Source organism: Carica papaya, chromosome 9 (genome assembly GCF_054855325.1).
Source record: "Carica papaya isolate Zhongbai chromosome 9, ASM5485532v1, whole genome shotgun sequence".
NCBI classification, from domain to species: Eukaryota; Viridiplantae; Streptophyta; class Magnoliopsida; order Brassicales; family Caricaceae; genus Carica; species Carica papaya.
Genome location: NC_142317.1, coordinates 2,677,335 through 2,704,041, shown reverse-complemented (window position 1 = coordinate 2,704,041; position 26,707 = coordinate 2,677,335). Strand labels below are relative to the sequence as shown.

General features: G+C 34.7%; 2 protein-coding genes across 13 annotated transcripts; both read right to left on the bottom strand.

The window, feature by feature from the left end:
- Positions 1 to 224: 224 nt before the first annotated feature.
- On the bottom strand, positions 225 to 6,735 carry LOC110823138 (uncharacterized). Its single transcript, XM_022053452.2, has 11 exons — positions 5,875 to 6,735; positions 4,907 to 5,487; positions 4,702 to 4,791; positions 4,240 to 4,479; positions 3,315 to 3,530; positions 2,782 to 3,169; positions 2,496 to 2,686; positions 2,179 to 2,417; positions 2,026 to 2,075; positions 1,018 to 1,073; positions 225 to 630 (listed from the first exon to the last, which is right to left on the bottom strand). Exons 1-11 carry the CDS (start codon positions 6,710 to 6,712, stop codon positions 574 to 576), a joined length of 2,946 nt encoding a protein of 981 aa, XP_021909144.2. The 5' UTR covers positions 6,713 to 6,735; the 3' UTR covers positions 225 to 573.
- Positions 6,736 to 8,495: 1,760 nt separating this feature from the next.
- On the bottom strand, positions 8,496 to 16,138 carry LOC110823447 (uncharacterized). 12 transcript variants are annotated; one of them, XR_015816316.1, is made up of 5 exons: positions 13,511 to 16,138; positions 10,983 to 11,240; positions 10,706 to 10,881; positions 10,370 to 10,418; positions 8,496 to 10,249 (listed from the first exon to the last, which is right to left on the bottom strand). XR_015816316.1 is itself a non-coding variant. In XM_022053828.2 (2 exons), exons 1-2 carry the CDS (start codon positions 15,805 to 15,807, stop codon positions 11,143 to 11,145), a joined length of 2,349 nt encoding a protein of 782 aa, XP_021909520.2. In that variant the 5' UTR covers positions 15,808 to 16,138; the 3' UTR covers positions 11,002 to 11,142. The 12 variants fall into 12 exon arrangements, 3 of the variants coding, with proteins under 3 accessions (XP_021909520.2, XP_021909521.2, XP_088067496.1); XR_015816319.1 differs by having other exon boundaries at positions 8,496 to 9,807; positions 10,375 to 10,418; XR_015816320.1 differs by having other exon boundaries at positions 8,496 to 9,785; positions 10,375 to 10,418.
- Between the last annotated feature and the right edge of the window lie 10,569 nt (positions 16,139 to 26,707).

Genomic DNA, 26,707 nt, shown 5'->3' with positions numbered 1-26,707 from the left:
TATTTAAATAATTTAAAAAAATAATCCAAAAAATATTTTTTACTAATTAATAAATTAATAATAACAATTAAAAATAAAAATAAAAATAAAAATATTATTAATATATTAATTAAATTAATTAATCAATGTTATTTTTTTAATTTTTTTTTTTTTTAACGCATGTTTACCCCTAAACATTTTAATTTTAAAAGACACTTTTAAACTAACCCATCAATGAGCAGCTCTTAGTTCCTAAATACGGCAAACAAATGCCCCACACCTTTTATTCTTCCAAGTTTGGAACCGGCTTATGTTCTGCTCTGCCCTCTCAATAGAGTAGTCAAATGTTTCCAAAAATAAATCCAGCTACCATCCATACTAATAACCTGGAAGAATCCATCTCCAATAACGCTGAATCACCTCTTTTACACTGGACTATGACATGGTAACCTAAAACAGATACTAACTCGAAAAGAAACACATTTCTTTTTCTTACACATAAACAAACTGCCCATACCGTTGGAGCAAACTAACATCCCGAAGTACTGGAGTCCCTAGCTATACATTCAGCTGAGTAATTATCTAAGGGCACATTCAACGGGACGGATACCTTCTGCCAACCACGCGATAGTCATCAAGCTTATCAATATGCTGCATGCATAAAAAATGCAATTAGATTTTGACGTAAATGCTGTCCATTCATTGACTCAGATCATATCCACTGAACAGATAACAGGGAATCTGCTCCACGGGATGCATTCAAGATGGTTATGTGTGAAATTTATCTTTTCTGAATTAACTATCTCAAAATGATGAGCAGAAGCATATACTCTCTTGTCACAGGGGTATATGCATATGGAACAGTTGTCTGTATGAAACCAAGCAAATAATGCATATCTGTTCTTGCTTACGTGTGTTTATGAGGGATAAATGATCAACAGATTGGAAAATATGTGATAAAATGTTTACATGCCATCTGTGTGTGTAAGAGTGAATGCATGTATGTGTTTGTGAGAAAGAGAGAGCAAGACAAAGCACCTCATATAATGAATAACTTCTAGAGCCTCCGACATAAGAAGGTCGACCAGCAGAGCCTACAGAAAGAATGTATCAAAGGAGAAAGAAATCAGTCACACAAGGTAAATGTTCATGAGTCATGATGAAAAACTTAACAACAGATTTCAACTGAAAAAGAAAGTGTTTGGGGAAATAAATCCTAAACCATGCACAATCATAATAAAATAAAACAAATAAAAAAGAACACACAAGATTTAACGTGACTCGACAGTATGCCTACATTTACGGATAAAACTGACAAGAAAGTTTTCCCCTATGATAATTTGAGAAAATATATCACTAATAGGTCAGTAAACTTATATATAGAGAGACTACTAAAGCTTTTCTCAAACAAAAACTCTTCAAGATATATATTAAATATTTTTTAGAATAAATACAAAATATCCCCAAGATAAAATATCCATTATAATAAAAATAAACTCTCTCCCAAAATATATATAAGTATCCCTAAAATTCAAGCCACATCAATAGAAAATCATTTAATCAAAAAAGGAGAACGAAAAATGTGAAACAGTTAGAAACAGTTCCATCAGAGGTTCCAGAATTTAACAAGGTACATGTTACACCCGTTACATGCAAATACAAGGAATTTCCATCCAACCTAAAGCGTCAGTCAGTCACCATAAGAAGAAAACTGTAAAAGCTGGTTATTTGACTCCTTTATGGCAAACAATTCATACTATAAACTCTAATAAACTTCTACAACCACAGGCTTATATTTATCTAATTAATTGTGTCTAGGTTTAAGGACTACATCAGAAAAGAGAAAAGAAAGTATTTAGTATCTCCTTGCTCCCCGAAATAAAAGACGGTCAAATAAGAGACAAAGTAATCTCTCTACAAATTGGCTTCATTAAGATGTGGTACAACAGTTTAAGACGAAAAAGGTGGGGTGCATGATGTTCGCATGACGTTACTAAACTTCAGGTGCTAAAGGCAAAATAAATTTCTCAAGATCCAATTTCCTACCTTCTCCATAAGAACGTCTTTGGTTTCCTGGGCCATTATAGTCATCAATCCTGTGGACAAGTTGGAAAACCAAGAAACCGAGGAAATCAATCAATGCATACATACACATACTTGGAACTCAAGTGGAAATGGTAAATATGCAGAAAAAAAAACCTTATTGGCCTATAATCAGAAACATGGAATCGTTGTCTTTTAACAGCAGGCACAGTATATCCTGCATAAGGTAGATTTTCTTCTACAAGTGCAGGTTGAAGATATGCAGCATGAACAAGGCCTTCCCTTCTTAAGGCATCATCGGGATGCCTTGCATGCAGTTGTCCTTGGTGTTGAAAAGCAGGTTCAAGACGTCGATCTCGTTTCCGAGATGGTTCTAGCAAGCCAGCATGTGGTTCCTGGGAAGAGCCATCAGATGTAATCAAATCAGCAATAATGGCAGCACAAATTAAAAATACACAGAACTTGGAATTTACCATATCGGAGTTGTGTCTCTTGGACCCAGAGATGGCACCCTGTGCGTGGCCATGACTATCATGTCTCATTGTGGATGCAACATATCCTGGTGTGTACGGCATTCTCTGGCCAACAGAATGTATTCCATGGACAAGTTGTTTCCTAAAGTGAGGGCGGCTCAATGTATCCCTATGAAAATGAACTTCCTTACCTGTTGGAGCCCCCAAATATTTAGCATAGATACAATGGTTCTGTGGCTACTGCCTACTCAAAATGAAATACCAGAACACTGCAGCATGTAACTACCTTGTGGTTTCTTTGGAGGCCTGTTTCCCCTTTCTCTCATTCTGTGATGGCTGCTTTTTTGAGGAAAATTCTCCCTCTTGGAATCTGCCATTTTTGGTTTGGATGACATCCTACTATCTTGATTTTCAGCAACACTCTTTCTTGGTCTGACGCTACTTTTTAACTTTGAAGAAGCCCCATTCTTTTCTACAGCAGGTCCCCTGCTGTCCTTCTTACTCCTCTTAGATTCAGCACCTCCAAGATGTTGATCCTTTTCATTTGCTTTTGTAGCCTTCACAGATTCGGTATCATCTTTCAGCTTCAGTCCAGATGCTTTTCCAATATTGTCTTCGACCTTGAATCCTCCACGTGCAACCCCACCGTGGGGCTTTGCAATTTCGGCTTTAAGCTGAGATAGATATCCACAAACATCCTGCTTTAAAAGAACTAAAAAAAGGAAACAAATGCACATCCTCCCACCCCCCAACCAAAAAATAATAAAACAGAAAGAAAAACACGGAAAAGAGTTAAAAGGCATCATCTCTTATAATCACCTTTCTTTCTCCTCCTAACTGGGAACTGTTAATCCCTTCAACACAAGCTAGTGCACTTTCTTGAGAAGCAAAAGTAATAAATCCAAAATCCTTGCGCCAGTTACCAAACTTCTTGGGCAACTTTACATTTTTAATTTCCCCATACTGCTTACACATCTCTTCCAGTTTCTTTACATCCCAAGACCTTGTTAGCCCTTTAATATAAACAGTTTCCACCTGCAACACGATAGGCAATAATTTATATGGTTTAAGTTACTGACACTATAGATATCAATAATTTGAGCTCATAATTGCCCTTGGGAAGCTAGAATTCTTGCTGCAGTCAACCGTTAAGAGTTTGGTTCTCCCACAAGTCATAAACAACCTAGACCCTGGGAACATCTATAATGCAAAGTACAAAATCATTGTACTTGTCCAGATTTCAACTGGACTAGTTTACATGAGCTAAATATCCAATTGTGTTGTATCATATATAACCATAGCGGGAACATCTATAACTCAGATGATAATTTAGATGATACAGAAGATTCTCAAATTAGTCAGCGTGGTTGTCATTTCTAAAAGGCAAAGTACAAAAACATTGTAACTTGTCCAGATTTCAAATTGACCAGTTTATATGAGCTAAATATCCAATTGTGTTGTACCATACATCGACATAGAAGAAGGCCACACTCCCATTACAGTGATCTGTATCCAGGTCAGATTGTCCTATACACAGAGACAACACACCACTAGCTGTAATTAAATTTAGTCATCAAAAAGGCCATTTCTTTATCAGCATGATGTTAATACTCAATAACAATGTTCTCTCCAAAAAAGAAAAAGAAAAGAGAAAACAACGAATGCCAATCTTCACTAAAAAAATTATCAATAATCTTTAGCATGAATGATCTATTTGAAATAAGAACTAGTCAGCCTAACAAACCTGTGTCTGGATTCCAAGACTGGTATGCATCTGGGGCTGTGAAAAGGCAACTTTTGCACTTCTTGTATGACCAAAAACAGCATCAGGTTTTTTGAGTCGCTGAAAGGCAGCCATTGCATCAGAGTGGGTGCTAAATTCTACAAGCGCAAAACCTCTAATCCTCCCCTCATTCTCTTGGTCGTTTGGTACATGTATGTATTCAATATGTCCAAGTCCATAACTTTTCAATTTCTCAACCACCTAAATACCGAAAAAGAGAGAGAGAGAGAGAGAGAGAGAGAGAAAGGCAGCACCATCAGGTCCTGAATTTAAGGCATTACAGCCATAAGTGATAGTATGTAACAGCTCCGGCAATAGTAAAGCAGGATATGACTCATTTCTAATACCATTTATATGCAATACAGTGTCCGTATAAGCAATCCATAGGGAGGAGAAAATAGTAGCAAACCAGATTTTGCTTACATGCTCTTTTGTCCATGTTTTGGAAATATTGCCTATGAAAAGCGTATCTTTGTCGTGACTCACCGAGACCTCAACAAGCTTGCCTTTCACCTAAACCATTAAAAAGCAGAGAAAAAGTTAACACTGGTAACATCACTATTGCTTTCGTGCAAAAATATGACAAATAATAGACAGGTCAAAGACAAAAATGGAGTCTACATTTAACCTCAATTCCATCCTTTAGTTCAGACAAAGCATTCTTGGTTTGTTCCATGGTAGCATATTGTATGAATGCAAATCCTTTGCTTTCATTTGTTGTTGGATGTCTCAAAATCCTTGCAGCTCTAAGTTCTCCAAACCTTCCGAAGACTTGAATCAAGTCTTCTTCAACAACCTCTTTATCTAGACCACCAACATATATTTCTATCTGCTTTTGTCTCTTCCAGTCACTTAGATCATCCAGGAGTATTTTCGAAGGGGCTTCATCACCTTCATCATTACTACCATCTTTGTTATTCCCTTCATCATTAATCTCCTCATTATCTCCATCACTATTATCATCTTCGTTATCCTCTTCACCACTAATCTCTCCATTATCTCCATCACTGCTGTCCTCTTCATCATCTCCTTCTTCACTGTTATTCTCTTCATCATCTCCTTCACTATTATTCTCTTCATTTCCTTCAAGGAACTCTAATTTCTGGAACTCTCCATCTTCATCACCATCATTGAAGTCTTTAGAAGTTTCAACAAAACAGATGCCCTTATTTTTAGCAGCAGAACTCTCCAATTCGATCGAATTTTGTTCTGAATCACCAACATCGAGACTTACAGAGTTATTAACATCAAAACCTCAATTACCACCAAAAATATTAAGTGCTTGAATTTTAATCTATAAAAACCATATGAGAAGGCTAGAGAAGAAGAAAATAAAAAGGACAGCATCAACTTTAATTTAACCAACTCTTAACCATGTTAGAATTTAAGCGGAAAAAAATTGCAGCAGGACAATTACTAAGTTCTTTTATTAAGAATCTAAGATAATATTTCAAAGTGAAATATCCACGAACTTCCTGCAAAAGTATAGACATGATTTCAAACAACCACTAGAAACGCAATGTCGTACATTTAGAAAACATGAAGATTCCACCCTTTCATTAAATACTAAGGAACTTGAGAACAATCTTTCTATACCAGTGTTATCCAAGTGCAAGCTAGAATCATCAGTATCACCAGCATCGTTTGCATATCCAAGTTCTCCTTTCTCCTCGCCCTTTAAACTATTATCATCCACAGCAGCATCCGCAATTTCTATCCCCTCGCCGTTTTTGCAATTCCCTTGCGAAGTACCCGCCATATCCACGTCCCCCTCGACACCTCCACTGTCCGATTCTGAATTATCTTCCGTTTCGCATTCATTATTCACGGCCACATTTTCCAGCTCGCAAGTATCCAAACTCTTCCCACGTTCCAAAATATTTTCACCACTATAATTCAGATTTCCAGCCGCGACCTCAGCATGCAAATGAATCTCCACAGTCATATCATTAGCTTCTCCTACCACATCTGACACCAAACTCGCGTTTTCACCTAATTTATCCAAATTCGAAATTTTATTTTCAGTAATACCATCACCTGCAGAGTTTCCCCTATCATCCTCAAATGTTTCTGCCTCGGCATCCATTTCCCCTATAGCACTCACCACAGCATCAACTTCTTCAAATTTTTCATCCAACTCCTCCATTTCTAGATTACTTTCCTTCTTTACCACAGAACCGGTCATAGAAGCTTCTGGAACAGTCTGCAAGGGTTGTGAATCCTTCATGTTCTCCACGAGATTCATCTCGTCATCGCCACCTGCCTCCCGGACCGTGGCCTCATCATCCGCGAATTTGACTAGTTTCTTTCTAGATTTGCGAATCTTTCTCGGCATGGCTGAGCAAGGTTTTTCGTAAGGCGAAACTCCAAGGAATTCATGGATGCTTCTCCAATCTCTGTCCCCTGATATATCATTCTCGACTATGGGCTTCATTATGGCTGAATAATCGGCTTGAATTGATGACTGGTTCTGGAAGCCCACAACACCTAAGACTTCATTAAAGTCCAAATAGAAGAATCCACCAGATCAATTCAGACTGTAAAGTACATGGAGAAAAAGAGAAGCCCAATACAAATAGGGCTTGAAAAGTAATAAACGTTATATTTGTAATCAACAAATCAGTTTTATAAATTTTATTTAAAATTTATATTAAGTTCGTTTAAAAAATAATCCAATTTTTTTAAAAAATTAATTATTTTAATTAAAATAATTTCACAAATGACAGTTAATTAATATTTTAAAATTTTAAATAAATAAATAAATATTATATACGTTATTAACTTTTTTATATTTAAAATTATATAGTATACAACTTATAATCAATACCTTCTGCTCATATATATATATATACATATATTTTTTAATTAAATAATTACCGTTTCAATGCGAATTTTTTTTTTCATTTAACTTCTCATATATATACACATATGTACATATGTACATATATATATATATGTATTTTTTTGTTGTTTTCACACAATCAAAAAATATATGTTCTCATCATTAAAGTAAAATTACCTCCACTAAGCAGGCAAAAGCAGATTTCCACAGGTCTAGTCTACCTTTATGTATATATATATATATATATATATATAAGAAGTTAAATGAAAAATTATAGAATATGAATATCTTGACAAATATATATATATATATATGTGGATAATATATGTTATATTTTTACCAACTGCGTAATAAAAATAAAATTTTAAATTAAAATTACGTAACAAACTATTTAGTTAAATTTTATTACAATTAAAATATTAAAATTAGAAATTAATATAAAATCAATGTATGTATTTAATTGCAATTATTGTGAAAGTAAAAAAGAAGATTAGTAGAATATAATTAGCGTTGAATAATGAGTATGAATCATGATTATTAGAGGAGATAATTAGGGATTAGTGACGGTGCGGGCATTAAATTACTAATTTCTTCTATAATTATTTTACATATTATTTTTTTTTGTTTTTACTTGGAATATTCATGAACTTGGATTTAGTTAGTGAGTGGCATCCTCCCACTCTATGCCGCATGATTAGATCTTTGATTCTCTTAATCTTTCAAATCATAGGAAAATTTGAGGCTTATATTAAAAAAAAAAAAAAAAACTTATATTTTATAGTAGCAAGTCAATTTATAATATTTAATTTATTAATATATAATTAGAATTGTATTAACCAAACTAAACTAATTATGATTTTAATAAAAAAAAATGTTATACAACAATTAATTTTTTTTAATTAATATCGATTTAATATTTCATACTTATAAATTATATGAGATACTTTATAAATAAAATTTATTTACCAAAGATAGCATAAAAATTGAATCTTGAATAGTAAAATTAGACTAACTTCCAAAAGACTATCAATAATGCTATTAGCACTCCTAGTACTATGATATAATATGATGTGTTTGGTTAAATCCTCTTTCTGCTCTAACTCAGCCATTACCTTTTAATCTTGTAATTAATACCAATGTATTAAATTAAAACATTTTATTTCACAACTTGAACTTTTTAGAGTACATGTCTGATTTCAACTTTAATTCAAATAAAAATAAAGTTTCACCTTCATAGAACCAAAATTAAATATACAAAATATTTCATATTTTTAAACTAATATAAAAATTCAATACAAGAATTAAGTGAAAATAGAATTGGAGTAGATCCAAATACAACTATAAAAATAATAACCGGGTAAAATAAAAATATAAATAACCGGACTCAAAATAACATCTCCCTAAATATTTTTTTGATACAAATCGTCAACTTCGATTATTATTTGACATATTTATATCAATAACAACATAATTATTTTCATAAGTTCGTAACAATAACACATACGAAACGTTAACTTAGAATCACATTTTCATGAAGATGAGTCGAAATATCAATCATCCAGTCAAACTATCATCAATACTATTCTTCGGAACTTTTAAATATTCGGGAGATGTCTCTCTTTAGTTCTCGGCTTTCACAAATAAAAGCTAACAATAACAAGTGTAAGTAGTAAAAACACAACCCAGTTTTCCCAGGGGAGAAACATTTTACCTGATGCTTATATAAAGAGTGACAAGATGCAGAGCCAAAAAAAAGAAGACATTAAAAAGAGAACTACATGTGGGTCTAGAGGAACAGTTAGAATATATTTATATAATCAAAGAACAAAATCAAGTAACAATCACCGCTACAACACATATAGATAGACGCAAAACTAGAAACATCATGGCTAATCATGCTCAGAAAACAAGATTTTTCAAATTGGCTCACAAGTAAAAGGACAAGTGAACGTTGCAAATCACAGTGTCTCCACAAAACCTAGTTAAATTTAATAGATTCTCGAGTCACACACTGTATAGTTTTAACATATTATCTGCCTCAAAGATGTCATGCTTCTGTTATAATCTTCTAGTAATTTTGTATAGAACCAATGAATATTGCGTAGTTATTTGAGTGATTATTATATAAAATTACGAGATTATCATAAAATATAAAAAATGAAAGAATGATGACTCCGAAGCACCATAATAACACCCTTGTGTAATTTTCTTTCCATTATCATTTAGAAACAGCCAGGTTTCATTTCTGACATTCTAGTGTCATTATATCTCATAATAGTAAAGCTCTGAAAACTATTCCAAAGATTCAAATATTAAAATATTGAAAAAGGGAAATGAGCAACGACTAAAACCAGTTAATTTTGGAATCAAGTATCACCTCTACATATAGCTTATATGGGTGGTGTTAAAATTCAAAAACAATCAAAAGCAGTATAAGTGGAAAAAGGAAAGGATAAATGATAAAAAAGAAAGTTAATAATGGGGTTTTATTGAAAGTGTGAAAGATTCTTGTAGAAAGTAAGTCCTGTCCTATACACTAATCATTATACTTCCATGGGCTTTAACAAAAACAAGTGGGGTGAACAATGAAGCCATACCATACAAGTGAAAAAGCTTTCTTCCAGTTGGTGAGCAGTCAGCATTAGTTGGTCTTGCCGACAGGGTCCTGTGTCTCTCCACCAAATTTGCTTAGTACAAACAAAGCAGAGGTAAAAAGAATTAACACTATATCTATACTCTACTGTATTACCAATTAATTTCATTCAAATCAAAAGGGTGAAGATATAAATCTATTTCACTTTATACCCAAAAAAGAAAGAAAAAAACCCAATAGCCTCCTAAGAAACACTTTACTTTAAAAGGAAAAGGAAGAGACTTTACTGCTTAAAAAAAGTGGGATGAAGAAATATAACCCTATGCATGAAGAGATGGTGGGTTTAAAGTTGAAATTCCTTTATGAGATTTCCCATGATAGGAGAAAATGATAGGGTTTGGTCTTAAAAAGGGTAATGAAATTACCATCAAAACGGGTAACATTAAAGAAGTGACGGTATAAAGGAACCTGCACTGTTGTGCCACTACTGGAAAATAATGTAATGACCATCCAAGTACCGCATAATCAATTTTGGCCTGCATTCCATAATGTTTGCTTTTCACTTTCTTGCGTTTTATATATTTTCTGCAGTTTCTATAATCATGGACTATTATGTGACTATGTCTAACATGCATAAACAGTCTGGATGGTCTCACCTCACCTGCTAGAAATTTTGATTTTTGAGCTCTATTTCCAAGTTTCTATCTGCAAGTGAATATCGAAATAAAGTCAGCTCGGTAGCGGTTCTGCAAATTGTTTTTCATTGTTTCTCTCACTCTCTCTTTTAACTGTAAATATGGATGCCTGGCACAGTGGAAGTTTAAAAATATCTTTTATCTAAGGCATGCTGATATGAATTTCTACTATTTAATTGCAGAACAATGAACATGAATGGAACAGAATGGAGATACAGGGTTGAGTTTGTGCATATATTTAGACAAGCAGAAAATTGATGTGATATAAGCATCCCTAGATTCCATCGCTGGTACCACCAACCTGCTGAGATGTAATAAACAATGTTGGCCGAAAATATAGAGCCTGGAAAATAGTACAAGTTCGTTGCAATATCTCTATCAACCATCTTATGTGCCTGCTCATACGACAAGCCTCCTTGCTTCTGCTTTCCTCAATACTTTGTGGCAATCATAGATAACCTCTAACTGGTACACTGCAAAATGTCAATTTTCGAAATTGACATAGAAAAAGTTTGAAAAAGGGCCCAAGCTGAGTAAAAAGGTCATTATAATAGACATTTAAAAGACAACTTACCGGATGCTGTGGGATGCAAACTTAGCAAAGCCAATAAACAAAGGCCTCTTGGTCCTCACTTTCTTTATGTGACTAAGACAACCAAGCACTGAAAATTTTCCACTGTTTACGCTGAGGATCCACATTTTCACAACCAAACAGCTCAGGCCATGCAGCTGATTTAAATCAGCAAGAAGTTCTTCAACAAAATATTTGTTTTTGAGTTCATCCAAGGTTGACCCATGTGGTAACTCATGTCTGGTTTGCCATACACCCAATCTGCACATAAACGATGCTGTCAAACCCCTATGCCAACTATATTTCTCTTTCTCTAACAACTTTTTAAGGAAAAGTCCTATATTCCACTAAAACAGATTTTTGTCATTTCCTTCTACCATCAAACAGTTGAACTGTGCAACATGAGTTACATCATCAGTTCTATGATAGATCTAACTAGTAGCTTTTTGTCTTCTCCATGTTTAAGGATTTCTCTAAAGATCAAAGGATTCTGTTCCACATTGAGTTACTAGATTGCAGCAAAAAGCTGGTGTTCTTATGAATGTAGAAACACTAGTAGTTGGTATTCTTCCGACAATTGAAAGGGCAGGGGAGAGAGAAAGAATATTAGAAAAGTGAATTTGAATTCAAATTCTAATCATAAGGAGCTAGAACAAAATCTGCTCAGTTCCCATAAGGAAAGGGCCAAACACATGCTATAGAGCTACATATACATTCCATTTTGCTCCAGATATCAAATGATGATATTGAAAGCTTCATTATGTGGACTCCACTTAGTGGAAAAGGACAAGGATCTATGTAGGAAATTAGTCAAAAGAATTCTCAGTCTAGTTCTAAGGAGAGTAATACTGCTTTTTGATGAAAAGGAACTCAATGAAGCTTAGTTATTTCGACTACCATCTCTGATTATTAACCTAGGGTAAAAATGCATTTCAGTTAATGTAACATCCGACGTGGATAATTCATCACAACTGGGTGATTGATTTACAGAGAAAGATGTACATAGAAGCCCATACAATAGAAGAATTGCAGATTTTTTCTAGATTTTGTCCTTTTAGCCAGTTATGCTTGTTATACCCAATGGTACTTCATACAATGAGGCATCCATATTCAGCATCAATAAATAATAGGATGCTCTCCTTGAAAAAATCACATGGATTTTAGCCAAGAAGCAAAGAGCAAATCCAATAGTGGCAGGTTAGGTGTAGTAGTTATACTTATTCTGCCCTATTTAGTAATTAACAATTCATGCACTGAAATGTTAGAAAAGTAAGTATAAGTGTACAAATGAGGTTAAAAAAAGGGACTTTAGTTGCAGAAAATAGAAAATGAAAAATATAACAGGAAGTCCAGGAGAAAAAACTGCCAAACTTTAATCTGCGAGTTCATTTTAAGAATTCCCCGGTAATGAAAGATGCAAACCAAAAACTAGGCTAAAAAGTTAAATGACAGGTAGGTCATGAAGGCACCAGTGCTACTCTGGTTTATGACAGGGAATGTCAAGGATTATTGCACTTCCATTGGCAGTCACAGCATCATTGTCCATCAAACGACGAAAGCACGTGTTGGGACAAGTGATGAGTACTTTAGATTAGCTCGAGCCTCCAATATGGCAGTACAACTGTCCATGCTTGTGCAAACTCGATACCAGAACAACACCAAGCGCTGTTGTAAACAGTTAAGAAGCATTCTACGTTGGTCTGTAGAAGACCAAGTCTTAGGATGAGTACACACGTTTTACTTCCATCTTCTTTTCTGAGTTTCCTTATTTAAAGTTAAACAGGAGAACATCTCATCATTGTCTTTTTTTATGCCCAGGTATCAATAGATAGAATGCTTCTTTTAGATCAAAAATAGAATATCTCCATAGGTATGTAAGGCACAACTCTTAAATAAACATTCATGCTGTAGCCAGAGAGATATAGCAAAGGTGGGGAATGACAACAAGTCAGAAGAAACAGATACATCAGTTTTTCTTTTTCTTCCATTTAAAATAGGTGTTCCGTTCTCCCCTAATTTCTCTTTTTTAACTCTATCAAAGGCAATTTCATATTCAAAGCACAGGAAACAGATACATCAGGCAGAGAAAAGAACCAAACGGCTTATGATTAAATTTATTGAACAGATTTAAATTTTATAAGCGGAGTAAAAAAATGATTTCCTTCAACTTGGTAAAAACAAAATCAAGCAAAAGCAGATTGATACAATCTGTAACCAAACCATCCTAGTAAAATGTTACAAATGTTTTCTATCATCTTTATGGCAATTTTATAAGTTTATAAATAAGGTAAGTGTTTCTTTCATGCCCAACTTGAGGAGAAGATCAATGGTTCACATGAATCATGCCAGTACATGTTTCGAGTAAGGCATTTTCGTGTCTGATCCCTATATATACTTCACTCTGAACCTTGTCTCTCCAAAAATCTTCTACTAGAGGTGAGATGGACAAAAGAGAAGAGTAATTGGAAAAGAAAAAATTGAATAAATCCTAAAATCTAAGAATTCTACAATAGTTAAAAAGAACACATTACGCAGATGTGGTGTCAGCAAAGACCTCATTGAGCATGTCATCCTCACCACTTGTCATGGCAAATAGTTCTGCATCCTTTTCTTCTTCGTTAGAAAAATCTCGCCTATCAAGCTTTGCATGAGCTGCAATAAAGATCATCTTTTGGGCCTTCTCAGTGCCTACTTGTGAGTGTCTGTGGACACACACCCATTTCATGAAAGACCAATTGCACTTAAAACCACACGAAGTAGCATGGAGGAAGATGAGCCTAGCTGCAACTTTCCCTAGTGACTTGTATTCACTAAGGCAAGTTTCCCATACTAATCTACTGCTCTGAGGGTTTGCAATTTTCATTTTGCCGGTCACGGGATCTCGTTGTTTAACCTGAACAGCCTGGGCATAAAGCGGGTCTAGCCCTTCTGTCCTCCATTTCATTAGCTCCATCAATGCAACATGAGCTTCTTCCCCGGAAACTAGTCTGGTAATGAGCTTATCCACATCCTTCTCCTGCTCATTTGTCAAGTATTTGAATGGTGGAAGATATTTTCCATTCACATCCCTTATTAAGTGCAATGGATCAAGTATAAAGGCTGCTGACCATGCTGGATGGTAGTTCTTTCTGAATCTCTTCTCGACTATTTTCTCAACAGCTACTTCAGTTATGCTGAATTTGGCACACCACTCCTTTACTTTAACTCTCAACTCCTCCCAGAGAGGAAGACATTGCCCCACTAAAGGCCTTTCAGCTTCAATTTCTTGAGCCATCCCTCTTATAAGCTTCAACAGTGAATAAACTGCCTCCAACTCATGCCAAAACACCTCGCTTTGAATCATCCCAGCAACTTCCCTGGCAGTTGGATCTTCCACATACACCACCTTATATGATTCATCCAAGACAACCATTTGGAATGCCCCGCCTAGGCTAAATACATCCTCTAACAGTGCAAAAACAGCCGCATGGTTCTTTCTGCAAGCACACATATTTGAAGGTACTCTAATCAACCCACCATGTTCAAGCTCCTGCATTTTGTACTTCAGGAAAGTATTCCTAAACTGAGACTTACTATTTACAAAATTTGCAAGCTTCAAGCAATTTTCAATGACAGTCCTGAAAAGAGGAAGCTCGTTGCTGAAATCTTTAATCAAAGTAACAAACCCCTGAAGCTGACAAGAGAGATTAATCATCCAATGATGTTGAATCTCCAAGCTTCTCAAAGCCTTAGTTTTATACTTATCTGCAACTATTCCAACACATCTCTGCACACTATTCCCGCAAATCTCCACCACTGTTTCCCACAAAACTTCCTCTGCATGCTTAGACGTGACTGATTCTCCAGTCAACACTGCCTTCTGGTACACTCTAGTCCCATTCGGGAGATTAACACTAAACTTAACCAAATTCTCTTCTCCATGAGGGAAGCTACAATAACTCTCGTTCTTCCAGCCTTCGCAGGCAATCTGAAAGAACATGGCATCTCTGATCCTAGCTTCTGACTCTCTTTTCGCCTCTTGAAACTTGGTATCTAGCCGAGGACCTAAGAAGTCTCTCCTTGAAACAGCAGGTAACCCCACCTGGTTAAGGAAGGCACGAAACTTTGGATGCTCTAAACTCGAAAATGAGACCGACCCACATGACTCGTAAAACCAATCTGCCAATAATTCAAATGCAGAATCAATCTGCTCCTTGCTTAAAGCTAAAACAGGTGATGTTTTTGGACTCTTTAGCTTCTTAACACTGTCTTCTAACATTGCCAATGCACCCAAATCCTCTTTTCCACCTGACAACATCAAATGCTGTTGCCGAGTGTCATTCACCGCGTTTTGTGCAGGCGTGTAACCAAGTTCATCGCAAAACCGAGTGGACTCAACTATGGCGAGTGAATTAACGTGGCGTTGAGAAGAAGAAGAGGAAGGAGGATTACGCATTTGATAACTTCGCTTTCTGTGATTTTGCAGAGAAGAAGGAGAGGCTACAGATGATATCGGAAGCGGAGAAACTGACGAACTTGGTCGTAGAAGGTGGGTGCTGAAATTGGGGCAAGTGCCTCGTTTGAGATGCTCCGATGCGGTTCTCGACGGGTTGGATGCGGAGAACACTGCATCGCATAACGAGCACTTGAGTTTCACTGCTTTGGGAAGATTAGTATCTGGGTTCCGAATCAGAATTGGTTCCAAAAACGCCCAATACCAAGCTCCTTTTCCCTTTGTAGCTTTGGTTCGAACCATTACCAACCCTTCATATCGCTTGTTCATTGCTTTCGCTGCAGTGTCCTCAGCCGAAGATGAAGGTTCTGCAGGCGTTGAATTCGAAGAAGCCATGAAATTAGACCCCACTCACTTTCTTTCTCCCTCTTCTTGATGTGATCTTAAGCTATTTTACACTCTGCCAGTACGTTTTACGATGAAGATGATCCATAATCCTACCGAGAAACGAAAAGAGTTGTGGGTTTTTATGGGTTTATTTACGAGAACCCAGAAGAGAATTTAAGTCATGGATAGAGAAACTGCAGAGAGTTTGTGAGGAAATTCAAATTTGTGCAGGTGAAAGTTTGATGTTGAAAGTTAAAAGAGAGACGAGGAAGGGGGGAGAGAGAGAGAGAGAGAGAGAGAGAGAGAGAGAAGGAAGAAGAAAGAGAGAGAAAGGGACTGTGGTAATGATATGAAGCTGGTAATCAATTTAAAATGGATGACACAATTATATCAAATATTCAATTCTTGGCTCTACCAAGTGCTCTGCTTCATTTACTGAAAGTAACACTTTTAACCAATAAATTTCTTATTTTTTTTAAATATTTTAAATAATTTTTTGTATATAAATATTAATTCTTTATAATTTTAAATATTAATTAATTAATTAATTAACATAATTATAACACAATAAAAAATATTCTTATTATTAATCAATTGCGCATAATAAAGCAGCTTGTTCCTATTGATTCCAGAAATGTTTCAAAGCAGAGCAATGAATGCTGGTTTAACTTTTTTTTGATTGCGTTTAAGAATAATAATACAATAAAAAATTATTAAAAATAGTTATTTGTGTTTTTTTTTTTCTTCTTATTTTTCCAGAAACCAGCATTAGCCCACGGACTGTTTCTGGCGCGTGTACGCAACCCTCCAGATAGCAACAGTAATGAGATCTGCCTGTTCCAATAAACCCGAAGAACGAAGGAGAGATTTGTCCGTTGACCCCGGTTTGACCCAAAAAGAAAAATGTGGCAGATACGTTGCTTCACTTGTCTAGTTGGCAACCTTGTCCCTACGCCGACCAGTGCTGGTCACGCGACGAACTCGCACGTTGAAATTGTGTTTTAAAAAAAAATAAAAAAACCTTTTAAACCAGGATATATGCATTAAATAATTTTAAAAAGTAATTTTTTAAAATCAGAAATTATTAATTAATGAATTATATAATACATAAATATTATTAATAATACAATATAAATAATAACTTACAAGTAATGAGATGTAAAGTATAATTTAATTCGAATACGTAATTTTATATAAATAAATAAATTATTAAAAGTATATATATATATATATAAGTTGATAAAAAAAAAAAACAACAACAACAAATTTAAAGAAATAAGTATCAATTGCATCAACTCAATAAACTACATATAATGTAAACCCAACATAAGCTACGTACGCGTAATAAATTTTGTAACTTTGTATAATGAATTTAATTATTGTGTATTGTATATTGTATATTTAAACAAAGTTTAAAATGCCCCTAAAAAACTTTTTAGTAACAATAATAATAATATTTCAACTGCCAAATATTTTGTTATCACTCATTTAGGAGCTAAGCTAAATTCAAAAAAATGTAAGTATTTCCTAACTCTTATATATATATATATACATATATATATATATATATTTTTTTTTACCATTTACCCACTTTAGCATTTTACTCATTTAGTTGGTACCCCCCCCACATGGTGTAAAAATTACCATGATGATTAAAACAGCGGGTCAAATCTTTTTATGATACGTCGAGATTTGATTATATATATATATATATATACACACACACATATAAAGATATATAATGGCTGAGACGTGGATTAATATGAAGGAAAAAAAAGTCAAAAAGGTAGCTTTATTTTGGTGAGAGGTGACGGCATTTTCACCTAAAGCAAGTTTCGTTGTCTACCCTCTTAATCTTTGATTATTTATTTAATTATATGCTAAGCATGATTTCATTTTTTTTAATGATAAAATTAGAACTTCATTAAGCAAATTTTATTTAAGGGACTAGTGAATTCAATAGTAGCATTTTAGCTTTTCTATATATATTGATGGACCCATTTAATTTTAACTTCATTTATTACTTATTATATATGGTTTTCAAGATTCCCATAATTTGTCAATGCTCATGAAAATTTGCCTTGATATTATATTATATATACACATATGTTGGAAATATGGAAACATGTAATAGACTTCTCAAATTTATATACATTTAAAAAAAAAATTAAAATAATATACATGTCATTCATATTCATATCTAGTTTGATTTATTTATCAATTATTATTTAGTTGAATAATCATCATATTTATTTATTTATTTATGAGAGTTTATAAATTCGAAATACACTATATTTTTATATATTTTTTATTTTAAAGTTTAAAAATTATTATTTTTATATTATGTATAAATTTATATTAAAAAATTATTTATCTAATACTCTATCAAATACAAATAATATTAACTAAAATGAATTATATCTCATGATTTATTCAAAATAATATTAATATTTAGAAAGTGCCAAAGTCAGACTTTTCAATTTTAATAATATCAACAAATAATCATATCATTAATATTGGACTTTTTTATTAATTTAAAATGTTTGAGCAAACATTCCTATAGTAGACTATTTTGAATAATATCAAAATAAAATCTTATAATTCCATTACCCACGTCTTTATGAGCGATTAAATTATGGTGTGTGTGTGTATATATGTATTATGTGACATCCAAGGTGTCTCATGACACACACATCATATTCAAACACCTTACTTATGATGTCATCCAAATCAACTATACTCTATGCATTATAATCATCAAGTTTATCTAACAAAATATTCATCATTCATTTTATAGTTCCACTATATCAAAGTAACTAATGAAAGAAAAGAAAACTCATGAAAGATTTCTATTTACTACAAGAATATAAAATGAATAGATGTCCTATATAATCCAGTAAACATTCATCTTTCTATTTACTCGCTTTCCCTATGTATAATCTCACAAGTTAGGACTTTGGTTTTGCCTTGAGTCTCACTGCATCTGTAAATAGTTAAGAAACCGATTGTTTTAGTTGTTGTTGAGGAAAGCTGGACAATTCACACCTTTAGTTGATTTTCATTGATTAATCAAACGAGAAAACAACTAAATTTATAAAGCTTGGCTGCTCCTTACAAGAATTTAAAAGCATACACACACCACAACAAAACAAAGAGCATTTGCAGAAGATAAAAAAAAATGTACAGAGGATAATGAAGGACATCAATGGCTTGCAAGAAGGGACGATTGTGTTCCAGTTATTGGCCATGTGTGCTTTGTTTGGAACCTAGATGTTGAGTTGGAATGCTAAATGGGATCATTTGCTCACTTGGACAAGTTTACACACTCGTCCTCTTGAGCTTGCTGATAACAGCCAGTCTCCAACGGTTCAATATTCTCCACATTCCCTCTCAAACTTATCAAGGGAAGTGGTCAGCCAACTAGTCCAAGTTTTTCTCTAAAATACTTTACTTGTGTGTGTGGCAGAGCTTTGATGAAGCAATCGGCTGTTTGATCACACGAAGGTACATATCTGATGTCGAGAACACTTTTTGTCACTTTGTCACGAATGAAGTGAACATCTACTTCAATATGTTTGGTTCGAGAATGGAAGACGGGATTGCTGGCAAGGGCTACGGTGCTCATGTTGTCACACCAAGCTATCAAAATCTTTGGGATAATAGCGTTTATTTCTTTGAGTAAAGACTCTAACCAAGCAATTTTGCAAGATATATGAGCTAGGGCCCTATACTTAGATTTGGCACTTGATCTTGACACAATGTTTTGTTGCTTTGAGCTTCAAGAAACTAGATTTTCTCCAAGGTAAACACAGTAGCCAGAAGTTGAGCAACGATCATCCTTTGAGCAAGGCCAGTCTGCGTTTAAGTACCTGACAATACTTAATATATCGCTAGGTCTAATATGAAGGTAGATATCAGTTGTTCTTTTCAGATATATGAGCACTCTTCTCAGGGCTTTCATATGAAGATCGAATGGTCTTTGCATGAACTGACTAAGTTTATTGATGATGAACGATATATTCAGCCTTGTGTGAGTCAGATATTAAAGAGATCCTATCATTTTTCAGTAGGGAGTCAGATCAGTCAGTTCTTCTCCTTTTTCAATAATTAGATTACTTCTAATCACTGTTGGTGTAAGACATGGTTTGGCAGAGTGCATGTTGCTTCTTTTAAGGAGTTCTTCAGTGTATTTTATTTAGGTTAGGAAGAGTCCAATGTCATTATGTGTTACTTCGATGTCAATGAAAAAAATGGATGTCATTAAGATCCTTCAATGGAAATAGGTCATAAAGTTGACTGATAAAGCTCTGCATCTTATCAGGCTTGTTTCCTATAGCGATTATATCATCAACATAGATCAATATGAAAATTTTAATTATTTCAGTGACAAAGAAAAAGAGAGATGTGTCTGTTTGTGAGTTTTTGAAGGCCCATTTAAGCAATGAGGATTTGAGCTTGTCAAACCAAGCTCTTGAGGCTTGTTTGAGTCCATAGAGTGCTTTGTTAAGTTGACAAACATAATTGGGATGTATAAAATCTTTAAAGCCTTCAGGTTGCTTCATAAATACTGTCTCTTTTAGTTTTCCATTTAGGAATACATTGTTCATATCTAATTGTTTAACGTTTCACCCATTTGTGACTGCTAGAATCAATATTACTCGAAGTGTTGGTGCCTTAATCACTAGGTTGAAAGTTTGGTGAAAATTTATGTAAGGTGTTTGATGAAAACCTTTTGCCACTAATCTAGCTTTTCACCATTGAAAACTTCCATCTGCATTCGTCTTGATTGATTTTGTAGACCCATTTGTTTCCAACAAGATTCATTTATAAACGATAAAGAACCAACTTTCAAATCTTATTATTTATGAGGGCGGTCATTTCTTCTTCCATTACCGATTTTCAATGAGGGTTGTTAATGGCTTTTGTGATTGAAGTGGGTGTTGTGAGATTATTTACCTTTGTTGCTAATTAAAGTCTTGTGATATGTTTCTTAGTCTAAAGATCCCAACTTGAGCTCTAGTCATCATCTGGTGTTTCGGAGCTTCTGTTAAAAGTGTCATATGTTTACACTCTTTTTTCTATTTGTTCTTCTAGTACCATGCTTTTATTCGAAGGGGATTCTGGTTCTTGTTGCGATATGTTGTCGCTAACTGGAGAATCTCTTAGTAAGTGTTGCGGTGAAGTCTTTGCCATAGGGGAGGATGCTAGTGTTGTAGCTTCTAAGATGTCTTGGTTACTTGTGCTCCCAGAAAAGGGTGAAGCTGATGAAAGGTTAAAGGATATGTTGAGCCACAATGGTAGTGTGATTCTAAAGGGCATTTCAAATTTATGAGTGTTCACAAAATCATAGTGGAAGGAGAATTCTAATTCATTGAAAACAACATTTGTACCCTTTATGAAGGGAGCTATAGCTAAGAAAGACACACTTTGATGAATGAAATGAGAGCTTGTGACTTTAGTATGGTCTCAAATAAGGGAAGCAGGCACAGCTGAAGGTTTTTAGTTGTTTGTAGTTGGGTTTCTTGTGATATAGTTTTTCAAGCGGCAAGGATTGATTTAAGATTGGTGTAGGCATTCTATTAATCAGGAACATTGTCATTTCAAAGGCATCGAGCCAATATCTTGGTGGTACTCCAGACTCAGCAAGGAAAGTGAAACCAATTTCGACTATATACATGTGTTTCCTTTCAGCTCGGCCATTTTGAGTTGAGGAGTAAGGGCAAGAGTATCTAATTTTTCTTCCACTATTTTGAAGAGTCTGAGCCAAAACAGTGAACTCTCCTCCTATATATAATTGAAGGCATTTTATTTTCTTTCCAAATTAGGTTTCTGTTTGTTGTTTGAACAAGATAAAAGTCTGAAGAACATCTGATTTTTGTTTGAGTGGATAGAGCCAGGTAAATCGACTATAATCGTCAATAAAGATTACATACTACCTATGGTCTTAAGATGCAGGGAGAGGAGAAGGTCCCCAGACATCGGTATGGACAATTTCAAAGGGTGTTTTTGCATGCGACAAAGACAAAAAGTAAGGAAGAAGGTGGGACTTGCCCAGTTGACATGCACACAAATAGGTTCTCATTGAATTTAAAGTGTTTATTACATGATTTCAAAATGGTAGATAAATTTTTTTATGATGGATGTACAAGTCTCCTATGCCACATCTGCAGTGTTTTTTATTCAGGGGTTCGATTACTGTCTTGGTTGTTTTTGTTGGTGATCAAGGCTTGACAGGGAGGATGAGGAAAGGGAGTTGGTTTCGAGGAGCCCAAGCAGTACAAACTATTTTTAAGCTTCCCCAGCAGCAGCACCTTCATGGTGGCTTTGTCATTCGCAAGATAAGAAGATGAGTCAAAAATTACTTCAACATTGTTAGAAGATGTGAGTTGAGATGCACTTAGTAAATTCTTGTTGATTTTAGGAATATGTAGCACTCTATGTAGTGCTAATTTTTTGGCTTCTGGGTGTATAAATGTTTGCCTTACCAATGTGTCTAATAAGCAATTTCTCACCATTTCCAATTATCAGACTCTCATTTCCTCCATATGTTTGTTTCGACTATATGATGTTTGGATCACCTATAACATGGTTATTGGCACCGCTGTCTGCATACCACACTAAGTCTTCGAGATTGTTTTCGTTGGAGGCCGAAAAATAAAGCTTTGATGGACCTTTGTGGAGCTTTTTGGAATAGCTCCTATATAGTTATTATCAGATCGATAGTAGCAATGCGCGGCAGTGTGCCCAATTTTCCGCGCACTTGACAGATTGGTCTGGAGTTGCCGCTGCTTCTTCCTCCTCTTCTGGTGTTGTAGTGACCTCCTCTGTTGAAATTATTGCTTCGTCCTCCTCCTTTGTTGGTTAGTTGAGAAAGAGGATTCTGGTAGTTCCTGTTGCTTCTGATACTGGAGAAATTAGTTGAAGGTCGTCCGAGGCTAAGATTGGTCGTTGTAGAGTTAAGTTGTTATAGTCACCTTTTATAGTTCAACAGTTGTGATTGGAGTTCTACCCAGTTTATGCTTTCTTTTTCCGTGATTTGGCATACCAGTGGGTTGTATGCAGGAGAATCCAAACCAGCAAGAACTTGAGAGACGAGGTCCTCCAATGTTATGGGATGACCAGCCAGTGCAAGGTTGTCCGTGATGCCTTTGATGGATTTTAGGTGTTCTTCCATCTTCAAGTTCCTTTTTTGCATTTTGACGAATTCTCTCTTGTAATAAATTACATTTACTCTTGTTTTTACTGTAAAGAGGCCACGGATGGCATCCTAGAGAAGTTTTGATGTTGAGTGCCCCATCAATTTGGAGGCTACGTTTGTCTCAATTGAGCTGTAAAGCCATCCTAGTAACATCTGATCTTGCGCGAACGAGTCTTCAAATTCTGGGTTTATTATTATTTTGACTTTAGTGCTTTCTTCAATGATTTTCTCTATATATTCAGGTGGGATAGATTTTGACTAAGTTTGTTGACAATGAACGATATATCCGGCCTTGTGTTAGTCATATATTGAAGAGATCATATCATTTTTCGGTAGAGAGTCGGATCACTGCTAGTATATCATTTTTCGATAGGGAGTCAGATCAGTCAGTTCTCTCATTTTTCAACAGTTAGATTACTCTCAATAACTGCTAGTGTCGCCTAACTAGTCCAAGTTTTTTCGAAAGTACTTAACTTGTGTGTGTGATATAGCCTTAGTGAAGCAGTCGACGGTTTGATCACACGAAGGCATATATCTGATGTCGAGAACACCTTTTGTCACTTTGTCACGAATGAAGTGAACATCTACTTCAATTTGTTTAATTCTAGAATGGAAGATGGGATTGCTGGCAAAGGCTATGGTGCTCATGTTATCACACCAAACTATCGAAGTATGTGGGATAATGATGTTTATTTTTTTGAATAAGGACTCTAACTAAGCAATTTCGCAAGATAGATGAGCTAGGGCCCTATACTTAGATTCAAAACTTGATCTTGACACAATGTTTTGTTTATTTTAGCTCCAGGAAACTAGATTTCCTCCAAGATAAACGAAATAACCAAAGGTTGAGCGACGATCATCCTTTGAGTAAGCCCAGTCTGTGTCTGAGTACCCGACGATGTTTAATATGTCGTTGGGTCTAATATGAAGGCCGATATCAGTTGTTCTTTTTAGATATCTGAGCACTCTTTTCAGGACTTTCGTGTGAATATCGGTCGGTCTTTATATGAACTGACTAAGTTTGTTGACGATGAACGATATATCCGGCCTTGTGTTAGTCATATATTGAAGAGATCATATCATTTTTCGGTAGGGAGTCGGATCACTGCTAGTGTATCATTTTTCGATAGGGAGTCGGATCAGTCAGTTCTCTCCTTTTTCAACAATTAGATTACTCCCAATCACTGCTAGTGTTGCCTAACTAGTCCAAGTTTTTTCGGAAGTACTTAACTTGTGTGTGATATAACCTTAGTGAAGCAGTCGATGGTTTGATCACACGAAGGCACATATCTGATGTCGAGAACACCTTTTGTCACTTTGTCATGAATGAAGTGAACATCTACTTCAATATGTTTGGTTCGAGAATGGAAGACAGGATTGCTGGCAAAGGCTATGGTGCTCATGTTATCACACCAAACTATCGAAGTATGTGGGATAATAATGTTTATTTTTTTGAATAAGGACTCCAACCAAGCAATTTCGCAAGATAGATGAGCTAGGGCCCTATACTTAGATTCAAAACTTGATCTTGACACAATGTTTTGTTTATTTTAGCTCCAGGAAACTAGATTTTCTCCAAGGTAAACGAAATAACCAAAGGTTGAGCGACGATCATCCTTTGAGTAATCCCAGTCTGTGTCTGAGTACCCGCCGATGTTTAATATGTCGTTGGGTCTAATATGAAGGCCGATATCAGTTGTTCTTTTTAGATATCTGAGCACTCTTTTCAGGGCTTTCATGTGAATATCGGTCAGTCTTTATATGAATTGACTAAGTTTATTAACGATGAACGATATATCCGGCCTTGTATTAGTCATATATTGAAGAGATCGTATCATTTTTCGGTAGGGAGTCGGATCAGTCAGTTCTCTCCTTTTTCAACAGTTAGATTACTCCCAATCACTGCTAGTGTATGACATGGTTTGGTAAAGTGCATGTTGTTTCTTTTAAAGAGTTTTTCAATGTATTTTGTTTGAATGAGGAAGAGTCCAATGTCATCACATGTTGCTTTGATGCTGAGGAAAAGATGGATGTCACCGAGATCCTTTAATGCAAACAAATCATGAAGTTGACTGATAAAGCTTTGCATCTTCTCAGGCTTGTTTCCTGTAACAATTATATCATCAACATAGATCAATATGAAGATTTTAATTGTTTCAGTGATAAAGAAAAAGAGAAATGTGTCTGCTTGTGAGTTTTTGAAGTCCCATTTGAGTAATGAGGATTTAAGCTTGTCAAACCAAGCTCTTGGGGCTTGCTTGAGTCCATAGAGTGTTTTGTTAAGTTGACAAACATAATTGGGATGTATAAGATCTTCGAAGCCTTTAGGTTATTTCATAAACACTGTCTCTTTTAGTTTCCATTTAAGAAGACATTATTCACATTCAATTTTTTGATGTTCCACCCATTTGTGACTGCCAAAATCAGTATTACTTGAAGCGTTGATGCCTTAATCACTCGGCTGAAAATTTGCTGAAAATTTATGTAAGGTGTTTGATGGAAACCTTTGCCACTAATCTAGCTTTATACCATTGAAAACTTCCATCAGCATTCGTCTTGATTTTGTAGACCCATTTATTTCCAACAAGATTCATTTCGGGACGATAAGGAACCAACTTCCAAGTCTGATTGTTTATGAGGGTGGTCATTTCTTCTTCCATTGCCGATTTCCAGTCAGGGTTGTTAATGACTTTTGTGATCGAAGTGGGTGTTGTGAGATTATTTACCTTTATTGCTATGAATAATTAAAAGTCGACCACCTCTCTCTCTTTTCCCCCTTTTCTTGTTTTTTTTTTCATTCTTTTTTATATACTCCCATCTCCATCAAATCCTACCCATTCATTCTAGCGCTCTAATCCCCACCACTCAATTGTTTGACTCTCCCCCATTTTGACTCTACTAAAATATTACATATTATATCAATCTATACACACATTTTATGAAAATATATAGTCTTAACTTATCAAAGTAAAAATTGTATATTTGATTTTTATTTAATATAATAATATATATTATATTATACTAAAAATTTATGTTGACTTTAATAATTATTCTTTCGTGAGCTTGTGAGAGAAAATAAATAATAGTGAAATATTTATAATTTTTTTTTTATTAAATGGTTAATGTTTTTATTATATTTGTTAAAAATATAATTTCATGTATTAATTTATTGCATATCTGGTCATAATTATCTAATATAAAAAAGTGAGGTACTTCCAAGAACCTCCCTATGCACATGATATGTGAATAAACATACGTACGTGTGTGTATATACTGGGAGCCCAGGTAGACGACACGAGCAGCTCTGCCCTGTTTTTCTTCGTATGATAGTCACTCTCAAGTGGTGTGTGGTGGGGCCCCGGAAGATATAATATATTCCATCATAATTATAAATCATTGTATATTCAGACAATACCAATCATTATATTTTGCATTTAATATAAACTCACGTGTTTAATTCTGAGCCATTCATTAAATGTTAGTTGGTTATAGGTATGGTGGAATCCAACCACACGATCACTTTTACATTATACTACGAGTTAATTTACTTTCGAATTTGGATTTGCTTTAACTCTACGTTCTTTATTTTCTACTTTAATTAAATTCATTTTTTCAATAAATAACGTAATAATCACGGTATAATATCTAAATATTCAGTTAATTATTAATATAAAAAATAGAATAAATATTAATTTTTAAATCAAATTTATT